Source organism: Lithobates pipiens, unplaced genomic scaffold (assembly GCF_037356315.1).
Source record: "Lithobates pipiens isolate NorthernLeopardFrog02 unplaced genomic scaffold, aLitPip1_a1.2 Scaffold_19, whole genome shotgun sequence".
NCBI classification, from domain to species: domain Eukaryota; kingdom Metazoa; phylum Chordata; class Amphibia; order Anura; family Ranidae; genus Lithobates; species Lithobates pipiens.
The window spans coordinates 362,409,678-362,431,859 of NW_027507764.1; the positions used below are offsets into that span (position 1 = coordinate 362,409,678).

Genomic DNA, 22,182 nt, shown 5'->3' on the forward strand with positions numbered 1-22,182 from the left:
CAACCCCCTGTGCTCTCCACATCCCCCCATGCTCTCCACCACCCCCCGTGCTCTCCCCATCCCCCCATGCTCCCCGCCCCCCCATGCTCTCCACATCCCCCCATGCTCCCCGCCCTCCCCCCATGCTCTCCACATCCCCCATTCTCTCTGCCCCTCCTGTGCTCTCCATATCCCCCATGCTCTCTGTCATCCCTCCATGCTCTCCGCCACCCCCCCATGCTCTCCGCCACCCCCCATGCTCTCAGTTATTCCCCTATGTTCTCTGCCCCCCCATGCTCTCCGCCACCTCTCTGTGCTGTCCACATCCCCCCATGCTCTCCACCGCCACCATGTTCTCCACCTTCCCCCATGCTCTCTGTAGCCCCCCTGTGCTCTCCACATCACCCCATGTTCTCCGCCGCCCCCCAGTGCTCTCCACATCCCACTGTGCTCTCTGTTGCCCCCTGTGCCTGTGCTCTCCACATCGCCCCTGTGCTCTTCACATCCCCCCATGCTCGCCGCTTCTCCCCCTGTGCTCTCCACGTCCCCCCATACTCTCTGCTTCTTCCCCCACGTGCTCTCCTCTTTCTCCCTGTGTTCTCTGCCTCTTCCCTGTGCTCTCACCCCACTCCATGTTCTCCAAGTTCCTCCCTGTACTCTCCACCCCCCATGCTCTTTCCTGGTCCCCCCTCACTCCCACACCTCTGCCGTGTTCTCCCCTCCCCTCTCCCCGGGGACCCTTCAGGGTAGAGAGCGGGGAAGGGGCTGGTTAACATGTCATGGGCTGCTCAATCCAAAATGCCCGGGCCTATTTTTTGCCCCAATACGGGCCTGGCTGACAGGCAAACATTACTGTGGATCCATGACAGGAAAGTCTTCCCCAAATGACTCAATGAGTGTATAATAATATCACAGCTTATATATAGTGAAAAATAGAGACGCTAAGGAAACATTACGGACATTTTTACAATTTAGACATTTATATCTGAGGTGAAGATCATACAATTTAGCCATTAAATCATCAGTTAGGCTTTAGGAAAGTAAACATAGATATTATAAGTGGTGGTAACCTGAAATCTATTGACATTCACAACACATATTGTTTTCAGCCAAGAAAGAGGTCATCTTGGCCTTTGTGTGATCTTCAACTGCCATGGTGCTGCACATGTGAACAGTTATGACACCAGCCATTTGAGGGTTTAATAGTTTGGTTGAGAGTTCAAGCAAATGTGACAATTACAGTCCTGGAAAGTTCTGGGAATGTACTTTTTTTAAACTGTTAAATTGATGGATTTAGTTCCGCTTTAAATGTTTAAAATGCATCACGAATGGGATTTTGGTGTCACAAGGTATATTTTTCCATAGAAGTAATCAAGTCCCCACTTTCGCTGTCTTTCAGTAATTTCATCAACTTTCTTCAACAATTTATAATTGCAGGCAGAACCTGAAAGCACATAAAGGAAAATTACTTTAAAACAAATCTATATCAGTAGGCCATATTTTGGTCTATCATCTGCTGGTTTCAAGTGTTTTAATTTTTGTTTAAAACTATAAAAAGGGCCAATTCATGCATTCCACAATGGAAAAACACCAGTCACCACTAGGACACATAGAAAACAATTGTTTTGCTATGTATCCTATTCACATTGCCATGCAGCCTGGAGCTGCGCTGTAGAATGCAGACATGCTGCATTTTATCACAGTGCACTGGATATGATCACATATCACTGTACAGCAGTGCAGGAAACGATGCTGCTGTACAGTGACATAAATAAAGTGTCACTTTTGGGCACTTCAAATACGTTTCTTTGAAAAAAAAAAAAGTAAAGGAGCTGTGTGATGCACTGAATTACACACCATACCACTCCCTAAAGCCCCACACTATCAGATTTTCTGCAGATTTTTTCCTTCAGATCAAAACCATATATTATGGGGTCAAACCTTTGGAGTTTCAATTTGTATGCAATCAGGCAGGCCCTTGCACTACATGGTTTATATAGGAAGGAAATCTGATAGTGTGTCTGGGGCTTTACACTGGCTACAATTTTTTTTTTTTGTGAACGAGCCCTAAAGCACATCCAGAAAAGGCACGTTATGCAAGCCAAGCAAAAACAAAAATCAAAATAGAATGGGTGGTAAACAAGATCGCTCATGACTCTACGCAGACCCCTGCTGCCTAAATAAATAAAAGATGATCAGCATACTTGTACCAATGTTTGCAGGAGTATTTTCTTAAAGGCAAAAAAACTTTTATCACCGAAGCTACAGTACTTACCAAACAGTCGCTCTATATCAGATTCAGGGACATAAAATGGTGGCCCTACAGGAAAACACACACAGCGTTACTTAGTTTTCATAAGGTATGGAGCCTGCTGACTTAAGCAGGGGGTGATTAGAGAGCTGAATGCATGGCTAAAGACCTGGTGTAGGGAGGAGGGATTTGGGTTTCTAGAGCACTGGGCTGACTTTTCATTGGGGTGCAACCTATATGCTAATGATGGTTTGCACTTGAATGGAAGGGGGTCTGCTGTGCTGGGGAAGAGGTTTATGGGAAGGCTGGAGGAGTATTTAAACTGGGTTTGAGGGGGGAGGGTGAACCAGAAGAACATTGGGCAGACAGGTCAGTTAGGGGTCAGACATTAATGGAGGGTGGAATGGGATAGATGGGGGGTGGGATATGGCAGGTGACAAGAAATTTCCCATGTTGCAAACAGCCATTGAAAACTATAGTGCAATTTGTACTACTAAAAATAATATGAAAAACACCAGAGCAAAATGTAATAATGCATTAAAGTGTTTGTTCACCAATGCCAGAAGTCTGCCAAGCAAAATAGGTGAGTTGGAAGCTGTGGTGCATGAGGAGAGCTATGATGTAATCGGTATTGCTGAAACTTGGCTTCAATCCTCACATGACTGGGCTATTAATATTCCTGGCTATGCACTCTTTCGGAGAGACAGGGTAAAAAGGAAAGGTGGCGGGGTCTGTCTCTATGTGAGAAGTGATCTCAAAGCAAGTGTGAAAGAGGACCTGGTGGATGGAGAGTGTGATGAGTCCGAAGCATTATGGGTGGAACTGCATTTAGATGGGTGTAGTTCAAAGTTAATCGTTGGAGTTTGTTATAGACCACCCAATGTGAATGAGGAGGTGGAGACTCAGCTCCTTGCACAGATGGAAAGGGCTGCAAGGGCTGGGACAGTGATAATAATGGGGGATTTTAACTACCCAGAAATTGACTGGAGTAATGGCACTGCTGGGACAGTTAAAGGGCAAAAAATGATAAACCTATTACAGGACAATTTTATGGTCCAGTTTATTGAGGCCCCAACTAGGAATGAAGCTCTGTTGGACCTGGTAATCTCAAACCATGCGGAGCTTATTACTAATGTCCAGATAAAGGAACACCTGGGTAGCAGTGATCATAACATGATTTCCTTTGATGTTAGCGCTAAACAAGAAATACATACGGGTAAGATAAAAACACTTAACTTCAAGAGAGCTAATTTTCCGAGGATGAGGGCTACTCTCCAGGACTTAGACTGGGAGAGAATATTCGCTTCAATGGGCACAGAACAGAAATGGGAATTCTTCAAAAAGACTGTTGGGGACCTCACTGCAAAGTATATTCCCATGGGCAATAAGTTTAAAAGGCTAAAAACAAAACCTATGTGGCTCACGGCCAAAGTTAAAAAAGCTATAAACTGTAAGAGAAGAGCTTTTAAAAAATATAAAAATGAAGGATCACTAGTGTCATTTAAATGTTACAAAGAAATTAACAGAATATGTAAAAAGGAAATCAAGGATGCAAAAATTCAAAACGAACGACAGATTGCAAAAGATAGTAGGACAAACCCCAAAAAATTCTTCAAATATATTAATAGTAAAAAGGTCAAGTCTGAGCATGTAGGCCCTTTACAAAACAATCTAGAGTTGGTGACTGGGGACAAAGAGAAGGCTAATTTATTAAACACTTTCTTCAGCTCTGTGTACACAAAAGAGCATGGGGGAGCGCATGTCCATAATGGGCGTGATAGTGACACAGCCCCAAATGATCCACAATGGCTCAAAAGTGATATGGTCCAGAAATACTTAGACAGAATAAAGGTGGATAAAGCACCTGGCCCTGATGGCATCCACCCACGGATCCTAAAAGAATTGAGCTCTGTAATTTCAGAGCCATTGTATCTAATTTTTAGGGACTCATTAATGACGGGAATAGTCCCACTGGATTGGCGCAGGGCGAACGTGGTGCCTATATTTAAAAAGGGATCAAAGTCTTTACCAAGTAACTATAGACCTGTTAGCTTAACTTCTATAGCTGGGAAGATACTGGAGCGTTTAATAAAAGACCACATGGACGAGTTCTTGCTGAACAAAAACACTTTAAGCAACAGACAACATGGATTCATGAAAGACAGAAGTTGTCAGACAAATCTGATTTCTTTTTATGAGGAGGTAAGTAAAACCTTGGACAGAGGGGTGGCGGTGGACGTGGTATACTTGGATTTTGCAAAAGCATTCGATACAGTTCCCCACACACGGCTCATGTGTAAGGTAAAGTCTACTGGTTTGGAAATATCAGTTTGTAAATGGATAGAAAATTGGCTAGAAGACAGAATTCAGAGAGTAGTGGTTAATGACTCTTACTCTGAATGGTCTAAGGTTATCAGTGGTGTATCCCAAGGTTCAGTGTTGGGACCCTTACTTTTTAACATCTTTATAAATGATATTGGGTCTGGGATCAAAAGTAATATTTTTGTCTTTGCAGATGACACCAAGATATGCAGTGGAATAACGTCTTTACAGGATGTCTCCAATTTACAAGCCAACCTCAATACACTGTCTAATTGGGCGACTATGTGGCAGATGAGGTTTAATGTTGATAAATGTAAAGTTATGCACTTGGGGCCTAAGAATATGCATGCATCGTACATACTAGGGGGAGTACAACTGGGGGAATCCATAGTGGAGAAGGATCTGGGGGTTTTGGTAGACCATAAGCTCAATAACAACATGCAATGCCAAGCTGCTGTTTGCAAAGCGAGCAAAGTCCTTTCTTGTATTAAGAGAGGTATGGACTCCAGAAAAAGAGATATAATTTTGCCCCTGTTCAAATCATTAGTAAGACCTCACCTGGAATATGCCGTTCAGTTTTGGGCACCAGTTCTCAAAAAGGATATCGGGGAACTGGAGAAAGTGCAGAGAAGGGCAACCAAACTGATAAGAGGCATGGAGGAACTCAGCTATGAGGAGAGATTAGAGGAACTAAATGTATTCACTCTTGAGAAGAGGAGATTAAGGGGGGATATGATCAACATGTTCAAATACATTAGGGGTCCATATAGTGAACTTGGTGTTGAGTTGTTCTCTGTACGGTCAACCCAGAGGACACGGGGGCACTCTTTACGTCTAGAGGAAAAGAGATTTCATCTTCAAGTACGGAAAGGTTTCTTCACAGTTAGAGCTGTGAAAATGTGGAATAGACTCCCGCCAGAGGTGGTTCTGGCCAGTTCAGTAGATTGCTTTAAGAAAGGCCTGGATACTTTCCTGATGGTACATAATATAACTAGGTACTAACATAGGTAAAGTTGATCCAGGGAAAATCCGATCGCCTATTGGGGGATCAGGAAGGAATTTTTTTCCCCTGCTGTAGCAAATTGGAGCATGCTCTGCTGGGTTTTTTTTTTTTCGCCTTCCTCTGGATCAATTGTGGGCATAAAATTGGGTATCTGGATTGTACGATTATTTTTTTTTTATTTTTTATTTTATTTATTTGTTTTTAGGGTTGAACTGGATGGACTTGTGTCTTTTTTCAACCTGACTAACTATGTAACTATGTAACTTAAATTCTAGAATTATATCTCTGGGCAAAAGATCTATCTGTGGACTGAAACATTGTTAGACCTGAAATCCGGTCACCTATCTAAATACTGTACACAGATAAAATACAAAGACTTTATGGGCTGTTTCACCTACTATAAAGGTTTGCATTTTTGTTCATCCAGTTCTGAGATTTAAATAACCCTGCCAGACAACATGGCCAGCCTAAAGACCAGATTTTTCACAACTGCATGAGTTAGCATTTTTAATTGCCTGGAGTTCAGCTTTAACCCTTCCAACCCGCCTAGGCGTCCCTTTAAATAGTTTGTAATGCCTGGGGGCCCAAAGAATCAGCATATATGCATTGTGTGGTTATTCTACCCATCCTTTGCCACTGCACATACACTATCTTGTGAAAAGTATTGGGACATCTGCCCTTACACACACATGAACTTTAATGGCATCCCAATCTTAGTCCGTAGGGTTTAATATTGAATTGGCCCACCTTTTGCAGCTATAACAACTTCAACTCTTATGGGAAGGCTGTCCACAAGGTTTAGGAGTTTGTTTATGGGAATGTTTGACCATTCTTCCAGAAGTTCATTTGTGAGGTCAGGCACTAATAATGGATGAGAAGGCCTGGCTTGTAGTCTATGCTCTAATTCAGTTTTTCTCAACTCCAGTGCTCAAGGCGCCCCAACAGGTCATGTTTTCAGGATTTCCCTCAGATGAAATGGCTGTGACTAAGACATTGAAACTGATCAAATCACCCGTGTAAAATAATGGAGTGCCTGAAAACACAACCTGTTGGGGTGTTTTGAGGACTGAAGTTGAGAAACACTGCTCTAATTAATTTTAAAGGTGTTCTATCAGGTTGAGGTTAGGACTCCGTGCAGGCCAGTCAAGTTCCTCCACCCCGAACTCGCTCATCCATGTCCTTATGAACCATATGTACCCAGGAAAGACCCGGGAAACATCATGTGACCTTGGAACAGCAATAATTAAATAAGATAATTAAATATAGATATAAAATATATTAAATACAGTGGCATGATCTTTATACAGTACATAAATAGAAGGGATGATCAAAAGGGTGAAAACATTAATGCATAATTTCACCACCGATTTTCTTTTTAGTATATAATTTCCACCTATGGAAATGTTTAGTTCCCTTCCTTAAAGAGGAAGTAAACCCTGATGGGTTTACTTCCTCTTTGATTCCCTGCAAAGGTAAAGCATAATGGACTACTATGCATCGCATAGTAGTCCATTATGTGTCACTTACCTGACACAGGAGCCAGCGAAGTCACCGCTGTCCCCTGTAGTTCCGAGCATCCATCTTCTTGGTGGGTCTCCGTGGGTCTCGCTGCTCCGGTGCTGTGATTCGACATCACTCCCGCATATGCGCACGGGAGCTGACACTCGCGTTTATCGCCGCGATCTGCGGCTTACCCAGTGCGCCTGCGCGCCGCTGTCTATGACGCATGCGCCGTAGACAGCGGTGGCTGTATTCAGGTAAATATCTCCTAAACCGTATAGGTTTAGGAGATATTTCTTGGACCTACAGGTAAGCCTTAATCTAGGCTTACCTGTAGGTCAAAGTGGTTTGTAAGGGTTTACAACCACTTTAAAGTGTTTGTTAAGGCATCTATATAAGTCCATGCCAGCCCCTCTATTATGGTCTCATAATTCACGCCTGCTTTCCAGCTCTGATAGATGTCTTCTGTGGGAGGGGCCGTGATCTCCCTCTGACATCAGAGGGAGAGCACGTGGCCGCATGTCTCCTCTGCAGAAGACACCCACCGGAGCTGGAAAGAGGCTGCGAAGCACTTGACCGGCCTGAAGACAGCTGATATACAGGATTTACAGTGCTCGTTTTTAAATAAAACATACACAGTGCGCTATGCCAGCCTCTAATAGAGAATCTGGCAGTGACAAAATGTATATTTTAATATTAAAATAATAGCGGTTGGGGGGGCTATTTCATCCACTGATTCCAAAGAAGGGGCACAATTCCTCTAAATGACACCAATGAAGGGGCACAATTCCTCCCAATGACATCATCGAAGGGGCATAATTCCTCTCAATTACACCAATGATGAGTCACAATTCCACTCACTGACACAAAAGATGGGGTGTGGTTTACTCCCACTGATGCTGACACATTTTCTACTACAGATGGCCACAGTCCGACCCCCCTTAAGTCTGAAGGACAGTAAACTGGCCTTTTTTTTTTAGAAAGTGGAGTCAATGTGGTAACATATGAAGTAGATTAAAAATGATCAAAGACTCGACTTGCTTACCAAACATCAGTGCTGCCACATGAGATAAAATAACTCTCGTAGGATACATAACAAAATAAACATAGGAAATGTAAGACACAAACATTTTAGTTATTTACCTGTCATCAAATTTGGATCGTATTCAAGGACTACAATCAAATAGCGGCTATCCTTATTTAGTAGTGATAATAGAACACTGGCGTAACTGTTCAAAAATACATGATAAAATGGAGTAAGTAAAAAATGCAAAATCGGAACAAAAGACAGGTAAAGCATGTGCAAAAAAAAAATAAAAAATCTACCTGTAAACCCATCATGTGTCTGTATATATGTCTGTAGCAAAGGTCTACGTGAATGAATGCACCAATTGTATACCTAACATTGCCTTACAGCCAATGCAGTGTATCTTTTCTGTTGTAACTTCCCAGAAATAGAACAAACAATACAACCCCCTTTTTCCTCACTGTTGGACTATTACACCACAAATTATAAGTAAGGGAGCTCTGGCCTTTTTTCCTGTTCACTCTGCAGTTGCTAATTATACTAAAGAGTTATTGCAAAGTGTGGCGGCAACAAAGGGGAGTGTGACTTATCTTTGCTCACAGGTGTCCGATGGGAATGTTAGATGCTTGAATTATATAACGCCAATAAATATGAAAAATGTGCTACAATAAACATATATTCTTGCCCTTAGTAACCAGGCAGCTTCCAGATCTAATTTCTGCAGTCCAGGTATGAAGATGAAACAATGATTCCAAATGGTTGCTATGAGTAGGAAATACATTTCTCTTCATTACACTTTTTATACACCAGCCAAAGTTTGTATATAATAGACATGTTTTAAAACTAAACTTTAGGAACAAACAACGTAATTTAAAGCTCAACTATAGTAAAATTTCCACTGGGGAAGTGTAAATCTCCTAACAAGAACAAAGAGAGCAATAATGTGTGGGAACTGGGAAGAGCTGAAACATCTGTCAGGTTTTTATGATGGTCTGTGTCCCCAAGGCATTTCTCTACACTTCACAATTTAACAGGGATCAGACAGAACAGTAAGTTAAGGGGGATAACTCAGAAGGACATAGACATGAATAAAACATTTGACATCTAATCCTTCTCCACCATAAACTCAAAAAAAAGAAAATGTTGGTCCCTGTTTGACTTTATAACATAGAGGTAAAGTTGTGCTTTGCCTAAGCTAGGCAAAACAACTTTGTCTTTACTCTCCTGATGTTCTACTCTTCCATGGAGATAAGAAGAAACCACGTGTAAGCCCTAAGTTGATCTCAGTCAGAGCTTACACAAAGCTTAAGACTTTCTTACAGGTTTCGTGAAACAGTGATGGGCCAATCATCAGGCACCTGAACAGTAACATGCTACAATCATATCTTGATGTTATGGTATTTGGGGAGCTATGGGGATTCCGCATATGCAAGAGCGTAGCCCGGCAGGTCATCTTTGGTAACTAACCTAAATATGAGTGAAACATATAATGTTACCAAAGATAAACTTACACTTTAAAAAGGAGGCTGTGGGACCAATCTGAAAGCACAGTACATATCATGCATCTCATGCATGGGCTGTGGGGAGCCGTCTGTGAAACATCAGGAAGTCACAGCCAACTTCCCAGCCAATACTTTGATTGTTTCTAACAATAACTCTAGTTCCTCTTTTAACAAAATTTTGAACAGATGACCAGGTGGCAGCCTTGCAAATCTGAGAAACAGATATCTGATGCCCATGAATCACTAACGGATCTGGTGGGGTGAATCTTAACAGGCAAGGAGGAAACCCTATCTTTTGGACGATGTGTTCAAATGACAACCTGTCTAATTCACCTTGCAAACCCCCCTATGGGAACTTTTAGGAACAGCAAAGCAGGAATTGATTGCTAAAAAGAGGCTATAGCCAAGAGGTAGACCCCCCCCAGAGCATACCATGTAAAGACGGTGGAGAGAAATTTCCTTGGGATGTTTTGGAGCAGGACACAAGGAGGGGAGGATATTTTCCTGGTTGATGTGCAAGGAGGAAACCACCTTGGAGGGAAAAAAGAAGCTTTAGGCCCCAAGTAGACCTTTTCCTTGTGTAACACTATGAAAGGCTACAGGATAAGGCCACTAACTCAAACACCCTTCACACAAGGTAAAGAGAAAAAAAAGGTCAGTAAGGTTGAGATTTGCCTTTTGATGGTACTCAAAAGCCAGATGATGATCTAGACAGTACTGGAGGAAAGACAATTCGCCCCATGGAGTATTTACTAAGATGAAATCTCCTGATCTCACACCATGCAAATAGGTTTTCTAGGTTAGATGCTAGACTTTGCAAGAAGATGACTTTTGAGCTTTTAAGATGGCAGAGGTGACCTAATCTGATAGGCCCTTGTCCCTTAGAATTGGGGCATTAAAAGCTAAGCCCTTAAAGACAGCAACCAAGATGTAGGATGGCAGACCAGCCCTTGAGGCTGAATTCCTGGATCATCCATAAGTGCCTATGAACAATCTGCCATGAGTATGTCTGCGTACCACGTCTTCCTGGGCCAGACTGGTGCAATGAAATAGCCTGGCATATTCTCCATCTTGATCCTATAAAGCAAACAAGGGAGATGGAAATACAGTAGATCTGGCTGAACTAATCTCACGGAGACACCAGAGCATCCACTGTGAAGGCCCAGGGGTCCCTGGACCTGGTAATAAACCTGTCCAGTTCAGTGTTGAATATGGACACAAGAAGACCTGAGGAAAAAGGCTTGGAACACCTCCAGATGGACAACACAGGAATAGGCAGTTCAGCCCATGAGAGAATCAAATCACTTCTTGTAGCAGCATGACTTCTGGTGCCTCCCTGATGCTTGATGCATTGTCTGACTAGATTCTTGTCAGCTGACTTCACCACTGAGGGGTCAAGTGTTGAAGAGCCCAGATTCAGGCTGTTGATGAGAAGACTGGCTTACTCCAACAACCAAGTCCCCTGCAACGATAGGGCATCCAAGATTCCTCCTCGTGCTTGACAGACTGCCATCTGCTGTAAGAACTTTCAACATCTTTGGGTAAAGTGTTTCCCTGACCACAGCATTGGTTTGAAAATCCACCACGGCAGTGAGAATCTGACCTTCCAGGACAGACGCACGAGGCAGTTAAAGGACTGTTAAGAAGTGTGTTTTGTCCCATGCCGCCAAAATGTTGAGTTGCAATGGTCTACAGTGATAAATGAGGAGTACTCTGAATGGTCCGGGGTGGAAAGTGGGGTCCCCCAGGTTTCTCTACTGGGACCAATCCTATTTCATTTATTCATAAACGACCTGGAGGATGGGATAAACAGCTCAAGCTCTGTATTTGCAGATGATAACAAGCTAAGCAGGGCAATAACTTCTCCGCAGGATGTGGAAACCTTGCAAGAAGATCTGCACAAATTAATAGGGTGGGCAACTACATGGCAAATGCGGTTTAATGTAGAGATAAAACAATAATTCTCCCACTCTACAAGACTCTGGTCTGGCCGCACCTGGAGTATGATGTCCAGTTCTGGGAACCAGTCCTCAGGAAGGATGTGCTGGAACTGGAAAGAGTCCAGAGAAGGGAAACAAAACAAATAAAAGGGACTGGAGGACCTTAATTATGAGGAAAGGTTACGAGCACTGAACTTGTTCTCTCTGGAGAGGAGACGCTTGAGAGGGGATATGATTTAAATGTACAAATAGTGTACTGGTGACCCCATAATAGGGATAAAAAATTTCTGCGAAAGGGAATTTAATAAGACAGGATGTGCTGGAACTGGAAAGAGTCCAGAGAAGGGAAACTAAACAAATAAAGGGACTGGAGGACCTTAATTATGAGGAAAGGTTACGAGCACTGAACTTGTTCTATCTTTAGAGGAGACGCTTGAGAGGGGATGTGATTTAAATGTACAAATACTGCACTGGTGACCCCACAATAGGGATAACATTTTTCCGTGAAAGGGAATTTAATAAGACATGTGACCATTCACTAAAATTAGAAGAAAAGAGGTTTAACCTTAAACTGCGTAGAGGGTTCTTTACTATAAGAGCGGTTAGGATTTGGAATTCTCTTCCACAGGCAGGGAGCATGGATAATTTGAAAAATCTATTAGATAAGCACCCGACATATACATATACAATGTAATACTGACATAAAATCTGTATTGTCCGTGGGACAGGCACAATACAGGGATAGGGAAGGATTGATAGGGAAGGAATGATCCTTTAGAAAGACATCGGCCAGGTACCCTTTCTTACTATTTATGTACTTAAAAACGTATGAATTTCTTGAGATTTTTTTTTTACTCTCCTCCTCTATGTGCCTTTTGCGTTCTATCTTAACCACCCTGAATGCACCTTTACATTTCTTGCTGCATTCTTTGTACAGTTGGAATGCTGATGATGATCCCTCAGCCTTGTATATTTTTTGACAGCCTTCTTTGCTTTTATATGCATTTTTCAGTTGGAGTTAAGGCACCCAGGACTTTTGCTCATTTAAATGTATTTCCCAATGGGATGCACTGGCTAATGCACTTATTTTATATGCTCTTAAAGCATATCCATTTTTCCTCCGTGTTCTTTGTTCCTAAGGTTTTATCCCAATTATCTTCTAGCAAGGATTGTAGTTTAGGGAAGTTGCCTCTTTTGAAATTCAGTGTCTGTGTATTCTCCCTATTTGTATGATTTATACTAAAACAAATTGACCTGTGATTGCTGTTTGCTAAATTGCCCTATATTTCCACATCCGTGATCAGGTCTGCACTATTGGTATACAATAGGTCTTTGTTTCTAGTTGGTGCATTTACCATCTGACCCATGAAATTGTCCTGCAAGACATTTAGGAACTGGCAAGCCTTAGATGAATGTGCGGTTCCTTCCACCCAGTCTATGTCTGAATAATTAAAATCCCCCAGTATGACACCTCCTATTATTGCTGCTAATCAAAATCGTGATAGGAGGTCTGCCTCCGCCTCCTCCCTCTGGTTAGGGGGCCTATAGCTTACTCGCAGTATTACTTTCTCCTTAGTAGCTCTACCCATAAGGATTCCACCACCTGTCATTTACATCACTAATGATCACCTTTAGAAGCCATCAAAACCAACTCACTGATCAGAGTACCTGAGCCTGACATGCTATGGCCCTGATTAGGATCTTCCTGCCTCTGTGAAAACGTCGGTCTCTCTGTTCTCATGCCCAGGCCCTTCCGTCCCAGAATTGACCTTTGTGCCTGCACGAGGATCTTGGGCTTGATGACAGTCTCCTTTGAGATCGTACTGTATGCTCCACCAGGCTGAGTACGGACACACAGGGCACAGGGAGAAATCTCGATGTGTGCAGAGCAGTGCAGCTGACAAGGAAAGGACAGATCTGTGCAGAGGTCACACAGAACTTGTTCCTGCTCACCGACCTGTGACAGAAATAACGGAGCCACAATGAGCAGAGCTAATTGTGAGAGCTGCACCCAGCAGGAGGGGGAGGACAGTGGGATGGGGGGAGCTGGGCTTGCTCACCTCTAATGCAGGAAGTTTCCACAGACCTGCGGTCCCGAGCCTGGTAATATCTGGCGAGAGGGGAGGAGGAGGCGGCGAGGGAAATCCTGAGGACATGCGATTGGTTGTTAAGGACTCGGGGGCTCCATTTCTTAACAACCAATAATTACAAGCATTTTTTTCTTTACTTTGCAGCTGTTAGCAGGGAATTCCTGCTGACAACTGAAAGTACCAAGCCCAAAGGTATCAGCTTTGGGTATCGGGGCATTTTCACTAGTACCGATACTCGTGCAAATGCTTAGTATCGGCACCGATACCAGTATCGCTATCAGTGCAGCCCTAACCCGGACCTGCTAAGCCCAGTCACGTTTAGAGCCCATCCTTTAAAGTAACCAACCTTTCCCTGAAAAGCAATTTGCTCCCCAAAAAAGTTTGTTCAGCAATATCCTAATGGCAAGAGCTTCATGTAGGACCCTGCAATCTCTTCATGTAGGACTCTGCTATTGGTCCCTGTAGAGGATATTCCTGTGTTCAAGGACCCAGTGGACAAAAGTTTAAAGGGCCTCTCTAGGAACATTTTTTCTTGGGGGGCCCCACCGTTCAACCTAAGGTTGCTTCCACGGCAGTTAGCCAGATCCCTTCTCTCTGGACTAAGAGTAATGTCCAGGTCTTTAGCTCCATCGGAACAGATCCCTTAGTTCACCACCAACTACAGCTTTTATGAGTGACCTTACTCTACTGCTTTGCCATATTTCCAGGATGAGCTTCCTCTCCATATGTAGAGGATGCTTTGGCTCAAATGCTGGTTAGAGTACCATGCAAGAAACACTTCAAGCATCTGACCTTTGACTGAGATTGCCTGTTTCATCACTGCTTAGAAATCAAACAATATGTATTATGTATGAAATTTTGTTTAAGCATGGACACTATATATATATATATATATATATATATATATATATATGTATATATATAAAAGCTAACTTTCAGATTATTAATATATAGGTGTCACGAGGATCCTGGCAGCAGTGGTCAGTCCGGACCTTCCGCCGCGCATCCGCGGGTGCGCGCGCGCACGGGTGTGCGCTCGTTGGCGCCAGGCGGGCTATTTAACTCAGTTGATCACATCCAGTTCTTGCTGTCTGATCTACAGCATGCGAGTACCCTGGTTCCGAGAACCAGCCTTCTGTGACCTGTTGACCCGGCTTGTTTACTTACTGCTCCTGCTATCCGCCTGCATCTGACCCCGGCCTGCCTGACCTCCCCTCTGCTTGATCCTTCGGTGCCTTTCTGCCTGCCCGTTTACCGACCCGGCTCGTCTGACCATCCACCTGCTTGATCCTTGGTAACTTTGCTGACCGTCTGACCTCCGACCCGGCTTGTCTGACTGGTCTGCTTCCAGCCTCCTGTTCCGATGCCGTCTGCTGCTCTGCCTCCAGTGGTGGTTCCAGCACCTGCCTGAAGTCCTGCCTCTGCCAGAGTTCCTGCATTGGTGTCCTGGTCCAGCCTCTCTGCCTGCCGCTCTGCTTCAGCTTCCTGCACCTGCCTGCTGATCCTGTTTCCCTCCGATTCCAGTCATTCCCTGATCCAGCCGTTGATCCTGCCAGACACTCGTGCCCCTCTTGACTCTTGTGTTACCTGAATACACTACCAGGGCCCTTGAGTCGGAGCCTCAAGAGAGGTCTCCTCCTGCAAGTCGGGCTCTACCACCAGGTACGTGACAATAGGCATCGATATTCACTTTTCTTTGCCAGTAATTTTTGTTTTATTTTATTAAAACTACATAATTAGAATTTGACACAGCAGCTGAATGTTTGCAATCATGTTTATTTACATGGCAGCGCATACATTTTGTTTTGTTTTATTTGAATAGAGAGCAGTAGCCAGGGTTGTTGTGACTCCCCTTCCTACTTTATCAGCCCTTCTTTTTTTTTCTCATCTAGTACATCTTCACCCCAGGCCCAACTCCCCCCAAACCACCCCTTTACCTACTCTTTCTCTTTCTAGGTGATAGGTATCGATAATCGGTATCGGTGAGTACTTAAAAAAAGTATCGGTACTTGTACACATGTCAAAAAAATGGTATTGGTGCAACCCTAGTTCGGGTTTTGTAGGGACCCCTTTCAAGAGCCTTGGGGTGAGCAGACTCAGGCTGCTCTAATGCTAAAGAAGAGCAGAGAGTGTCAGTAAGGCAGGGCTCGACAAACCCCAGGCGCCAGGTCGCCAATGCGACCAGAAATCGCGACCTGGCTCCTAAGCTGCCACCAGCCCACTCACTATCGATGCCCCAGACATGCAGCAGCATTAACACTGACTGCCGTCCTCCTCCCTCCTTCACACTCTGCAGCACCGCGCTGTGTGTGAAACTGACACGCAATGGAGAGAGGAGGATCTGTCAGCCTGATGTCGGGGTGGGCGGGACCCGGCCGGGGTGGGCGGGACCCGGCCGGGGTGGGGGCGGGACCCAGCAAGCTATCAAACACCAGCCAATGGGATCTGGGCGGGCCGCTACGTGTATGTGGCCCGCCCCTTTTCTTTTTCGTTCCAATAATTTTTATTGAAGTTATATTTTTCCATCAATAACAAGATTTCACTTCTATACATATTTAGTTCACTTTCATAGTACAGTTTTGAATCTGAGATCCGTACAAGAGAAGCCATAAGTATTCATATTATAACACGCATCAACAAACTGGCAAATTATAGAACAACCAACTTTCACCTGCCAGGACTATTCATTGAATATCAGGATCAGATATTAACATAAGCCTTTGTGGCTTACCATAGAAAATTGTCGTGAGGTGGAGATCAGTAAACCGGATCTGAATTGTAGTATTCGCCCGCCCCTTTTCTTAAGCAGCCCAATCGTTGGCTGGTGTTTGATAGCTGCTGAGTCCCACCCACCCTGGCCAGGTCCCGCCCACCCCGGCCGGGTCCCGCCCACCCCGACATCAGGCTGAAATCTGACATATCCACCTCTCTGTTACTTGTCAGTTTCACACCCCGGCAGGGTCCCGCCAGCTCCTCTGTTACATTTCAGTAACAGAGTGCTCCGTGTGAAACCTGCCAGTGCCAATCAGTGCCACCTGCCACCAATCAGTGCCAACCAGTGCCACCTCCAATCAATACCACCTGCAACCAACCAGTGCCACCTGCCAGCGCCAACCAGTGCCACCTGCCAGCGCCAACCAGTGCCACCGCCAATCAATACCACCTGCCACCACCAACCAGTGCCACCTGCCACCAACCAGTGCCACCTGCCACCGCCAATCAGTGCCACCTGCCATTGCCAATCAGTGCCAGTGCCAACCAGTGCCACCTGCCAGCGGCAACCAGTGCCATCTGCCACCGCCAATCAGTGCCACCTGCCACCACAAATCAGTGCCACCTGCTAGTGCCAACCAGTGCCACCTGCAACCACCACTCAGTGCCACCTGCCACCACCCAGTGCCAATCAGTGCCACCTACCAGTGCCACCTGCCACCGCCAATCAGTGCCACCGCCAACCAGTGCCACCTACCAATGCCACCGCCAATCAGTGCCACCGCCAATCAGTGCCACCGCCAATCAGTGCCACTGCCAATCAGTGCCATCTATCAGTGACAACTAGTGCCATCGCCAACCAGGGCCACCTGCCATCACCAACCAGGGCCACCTGCCAGTGCCAATAGTGCCACTTGCCAGTTCCAAACCAGTGTCACCTGCCAGTTCCAAACCAGTGTCACCTGCCAGTTCCAAACCAGTGTCACCTGCCAGTTCCAAACCAGTGTCACCTGCCAATGCCAACTAGTGTCACCTGTCGGTGCCATCTGGCAGTTCCACGTGCCTTCCAGTGGCAACCAGTGCCACCTGCCAGTGCCAGCCAGTTCCATCTGTTGCCAGCCTTACTCTTTCTGGTCAGCCCATACCCCTGATGTAACAGCGTTTCAATGGAGTTATTGACTGGGTGCTCCATTGTGAGTTAGGGATAGGGGGTGAAAATGAGTGGCCTTACCCCGGTAGCTGAAAAAAAAAACTGGCTCCTAACTTTTTTAACTGGCTCCTAAATTCAAAGCAAATTTGTCAACCCCTGCAGTAAGGGTAGATATTGTACTGTATCTTTAAAGTAATAATAAACCCTCAGTTTTTTAAAACACTTTCAGCAACTGATGCAATTACTTACTGGGTATATAGCTTCTTTATCTTTCAACTTTTGCCTATGTTCTAGTTTAAGCTGGTGCCATGACCGCTGCCCCAAGTTTACTGTTTTAGGGTGACTTTTTTTTTCTTGCAGCAATCTATGAAGTTACCCTTGCATGCAGGGACTAGAGTTGTGTCTTCTTAGCCCTTGTACACACGGTCGGAGATTCCGACGGATTAATTCCGGAAGAGGTCCGGAAGTGATGTTGCATACACACGGTCGGACTAAGTTGTCGGAAAATCCGATTGTACATAACGTGATGACGTTATTTCGTTACGACGGGACTACGTTCAGGCTAGTAGCCAATAGTTTTGGCCTAGGAATTTGATCTGAGCATGCGTGGCACTTTGTCCGTCGGAGTAGGCTATACATGATCGGAATATGTCCGATAGGAGCATTTTGTCTGAAAATTTTACCGGCAAGTTGGAAAAGTTGGTCCGTCGGATATTCCGACGGAAACAGTCCGATGCAGACCACACACAGTCGGAATATCCGACAAAACGGTCCAATAGGAAACATTCTGAAGGAATCTCCGACCATGTGTACAAGGGCTAACACTGTGTGCATCAACAAAAAAAACACAGCTCTAGGATTGCTAAACACTCCCCTGTCCCTCTCTCCTCCCACTCCCCTTCTCCAAGCTAACATGCCTGTAGATTTAATTGTGAAGTCTTTCCTGTGAAAACTGGAAATTCAGGGAAGCGGCTCAGAGAGCAAGAAATTGTAAACTACAAGAGATGAGTAAAGCCGCGTACACACGGGCGGATTGTATGGCCTACTTAGTCCGTCGAAACACATTTCAGCGGACAGTCCGCTCGTGTGTGGGCTTCAGCTGACTTTTTCAGCGTGCAGTCTGGAGTACTAAGTATTTCGGAATTTCCGTAATACTGTCCGTCATACTTTGGTTTCAGCGGACAATCCGCTCGTCAGTAGGCTAGTTCGACGGACTAAGAATGGCGCATGCTCTGAAAGGATTTACACGGCAGAAGGGTGCATTGCTGTGTATTGGACTTCCTATTTCTAGTCCCGTCGTACGTGCTGTACACGTCATCGCGCAAGCTTTCAACGGACTGTTTGTGCATCCGTGTGTGGTCAAGTCCGTTCATTCGAAAGTAGGACGGACTGTCCGTCGGATTGTATGACGGACTAAGTAGGCCATACAATCCGCCCGTGTGTACGCGGCTTAAGAGTTTTAACAGACAGTTTATTGGAGAATGTTCATTTTATTGTACTCCATGTGTTAAGCTACTAAAATGCTAAGGGTTTAATACTAATTTATTCTTGGATGAAATATCAGAAAAGGCGACTCATCCTGATCAGATTCCGCAGAAGGAGACAAAAGATTTCACTTGTTTACCTCCTCTTCAAGCAGTTTAACTGCAGCAAAGGCAAAGTCAGAGCCCGAATCAAGAGGGGAGACTGAAATGGCTTGTTACTCCTGTTACCTACAGCCCCTATAAAGACTGAAATTCTGCCCATGACATCAAACACTACAGCAGAAAATTCCTCCTTACGTAAGTAGAAGGAAGGCTGTGCAGCTGAAGGACTCAAAGGTGTTCCAAAAGGAAGGCAGACAGCAGATTGGGGACAACTGTCCAAACAGAAGGAACCGAGTACAGGCTCAGCTGAGGTGTCAACCAAACTAGAAGCTGCAGAAAAGAGGTCCAATGGCTATGGTACAGCCAATAATCTTGATTAAGAAACTTTAAGCCCTTGTACACACAGTTGGACATTCCGACGGAAAATGTCCGATCAGACCACGTTGTCGGATAATCCGACCGTTTGTGGGCTCCATCGGACTGTTTCCGTCGGAATATCCGACCAACAAAGTTTTAGAGCTGGGCTATAGAATTTTCCGACAACATGATCCGACCAGACTTTGTCCGATCGTTTGTAGAGAATTCCGGTCAGACAAAGTGCCACGCATGCTCAGATCAAATTACGAGACCAAAGCTATTGGCTACTAGCCTGAACGTAGTCCCGTCGTAAAGAAATAACATCATCACGTTACGAACGATCGGATATTCCGACAACTTTGTCCGACCGCGTGTATGCAACACCAGTTTCAGACAAAATCCGTCGGTCAAAATCCGACGGATTTTGTTGTCGGAATGTCCGACCATGTGTACAAGGGCTTAGAGAAAAAAGCCTCAACAGAAAGGCCTCATGCACACTGTGCTTAAAAACCACTGCTTTTACGGGCATTTTTTTCCATCAGCCTGTAAAAGCACCTCTATGTAAGCCTATGTGTCCGTGCACACATAGGCGTTTACAGGTGTTTTAGAAGAGGAGCATTTACAGGCTGAAGAAAAATACAAAACACCAAAAGGTGCATTCATGAGAGGAGCTGAAGAGGAGAAAAGGAGCAGAATGTGCCTAAATGCGTGTAGCACTTGAGTGATAATGCATTTCAATGGCCAGAATAAATTAATGTTCTGTTCAATGGAATCCATATTAATGCTCAAATGCTGGATGCACCTAAACTAGTGTGTACTATGTGGCTTTAGGGGCGTTTTTTAAGCAGCTTTTCTCCTGCCAGGAGTTCTGGTGTTCAGAGGGAATAAACAGATGTCCTGTGTGTGAGGCCAAAGGGGTAAGCTTCTTTCAGTAGAAAGAAATCCATCACCTAAAGACTACTGTTGTAGTTATTACACTGTGAAATTTTACAGCGAAGAAAAATAAATGTTGGTTACATGGTATGCATTAAAAAGTTACTAAGAGTCAGTAAAGCTAACCATAGATATAAGCCGAACAAAAAAAAAAATCTTTCCATCCATGCTGTACAGCCCGGACACCGAGTCTGCTCACTGAAGCTAGTGTATACTGACCGTCTCCCTGATGGCTGTAAAAATACCAAAACAGTAGGTGCAACTTTTTTCGGCGTAGGGCTTCCCCTTTAAATCCATACCAGGTGACGGTGGCTCGCGAGGTGTCGATCTCCCTGATGGAGGCGGCGACATTGACTTCCTTCGCTAGTTCCGTCTACTGGAGCCACGTTCAAAATGAGTCTGGCGGACAATTTTGAGTCAAAACTTGTTTCTAAGTCCGCCGGACATTTGGGAACAAAAAGTCCGCCGGAGCCCACACATGGGTGGATTGTTCCGGTCGTGTGTGGGCGCGTGTGTGCAGGTCCGCTTGTTCGTAAAGTCTGGCAGACCTCCACTGCAAAGTCCGGCGGCTTGTCCGCCAGATAGTCCGATTGTGTGTACGCGGCATAAGAGGTATTAAAGCCACAAACAAAAATCTATTAAATTGCAGCTTACCAATTCTTAGATGTGATAGCTGCATTATTTTTCTTTTTTTTAGGCTTTTTATTTTGGTAAAATATAAAAGATGGTGTTATGCCAAGTAACTAATTACCTAACATGTCACACTTTAAAAAGCAGGATTGTGGAATAGAGACAAACTATGGTATTTAAAAAGCTCCACAGGCAACGCTTTAAAAGCCTTTACAGGTTACCAGTTTGGAGTTACAGAGGAAGACTGGTGCTAGAATTATTGTTCTCGCACCGATGTTCGAAGCAATATCTCACATATGTGCTGCATTTGCCATTTACTTATGCATGTGGGACCAACATGTGTTCACCTTTGCGCGCAAGCACGGGGGGCAATGGCGGTGCATCCATAGAGGGCGCAGGAGCGCCGCCCCCTCTATCCTGCACCTCGCTATTACCAATAGATAGATTCATGCATTGCATGAATCTATCTATTGTCGCTGCTGCCGCCCCCTATTCAGGTGTCCGGCCCCTTGTCGGGCACCAGGCATCTGAATTACAGTGGCGGGGGTGTTTTTTGGAGCTGTCAGCTCTAATAGACGTCCTGATTAGAGCCGTGGGCTCTAATAGGCTTCCAAATTGGTAAACAACGGGCGCAATGCTGTGCGTTTGCTGTTTACACAGTGTTGTGTTAGAGAAGCGAATACATTGTTTCCCTAACACTGACCCGCCTCTCAGCCAATCATGTGCTCGGGTCTGGTTACCCTGTCACTTGATTGGCTGAAGTGACAGGCGCTGTGAATGGACGCCTATCGGGCTTCCAATCATAGCAGAGATGACAGAAAGAGGACGGGAGAAGACATGGAGGACTCGGAGCGTGGAGGACAGTGCCGAGACAGGTAAGTGCCAGGCGGGGGCCACACTGGCAGCATTTGATAGGGAACAGTAGTGGCAATTGATGGGGCATACTGGCAGTAATTCATGGGGCACACTGGCGGAAATTCATGGGGCACACTGGCGGCAATTGATGGGGCACACTGTCGGCAATTGATGGGGCACACAAAATGCCGCACACTGGCAGCATTTGATGGAACACACTGGTGGCAAATGATGGGGCACACTGGCGGCATTTGATGGGGCACACTGGTGGCAATTCATGGGGCACACAAAATGCGACACACTGGCAGCATTTGATGGGGCACACTGGAAGCAATTGATGGGGCA

At 45.0% G+C, this 22,182-nt stretch overlaps 1 protein-coding gene across 3 annotated transcripts in view; it reads right to left on the reverse strand.

The window, feature by feature from the left end:
* Positions 1-936: 936 nt before the first annotated feature.
* The window catches only part of TPMT (thiopurine S-methyltransferase), a 57,010-nt gene continuing 35,764 nt past the window's right edge, over positions 937-22,182 (reverse strand). For all 3 annotated transcript variants that reach the window (XM_077492255.1, XM_077492257.1, XM_077492256.1), the window contains 3 exons: positions 8,199-8,284; positions 2,255-2,299; positions 937-1,423 (listed from right to left, as the gene is read on the reverse strand). In XM_077492255.1, coding sequence (XP_077348381.1) covers positions 1,302-1,423; positions 2,255-2,299; positions 8,199-8,284 — 253 coding nt within the window. In that variant the 3' untranslated portion in view covers positions 937-1,301. The remainder of the gene's footprint in view (positions 1,424-2,254; positions 2,300-8,198; positions 8,285-22,182) is intronic.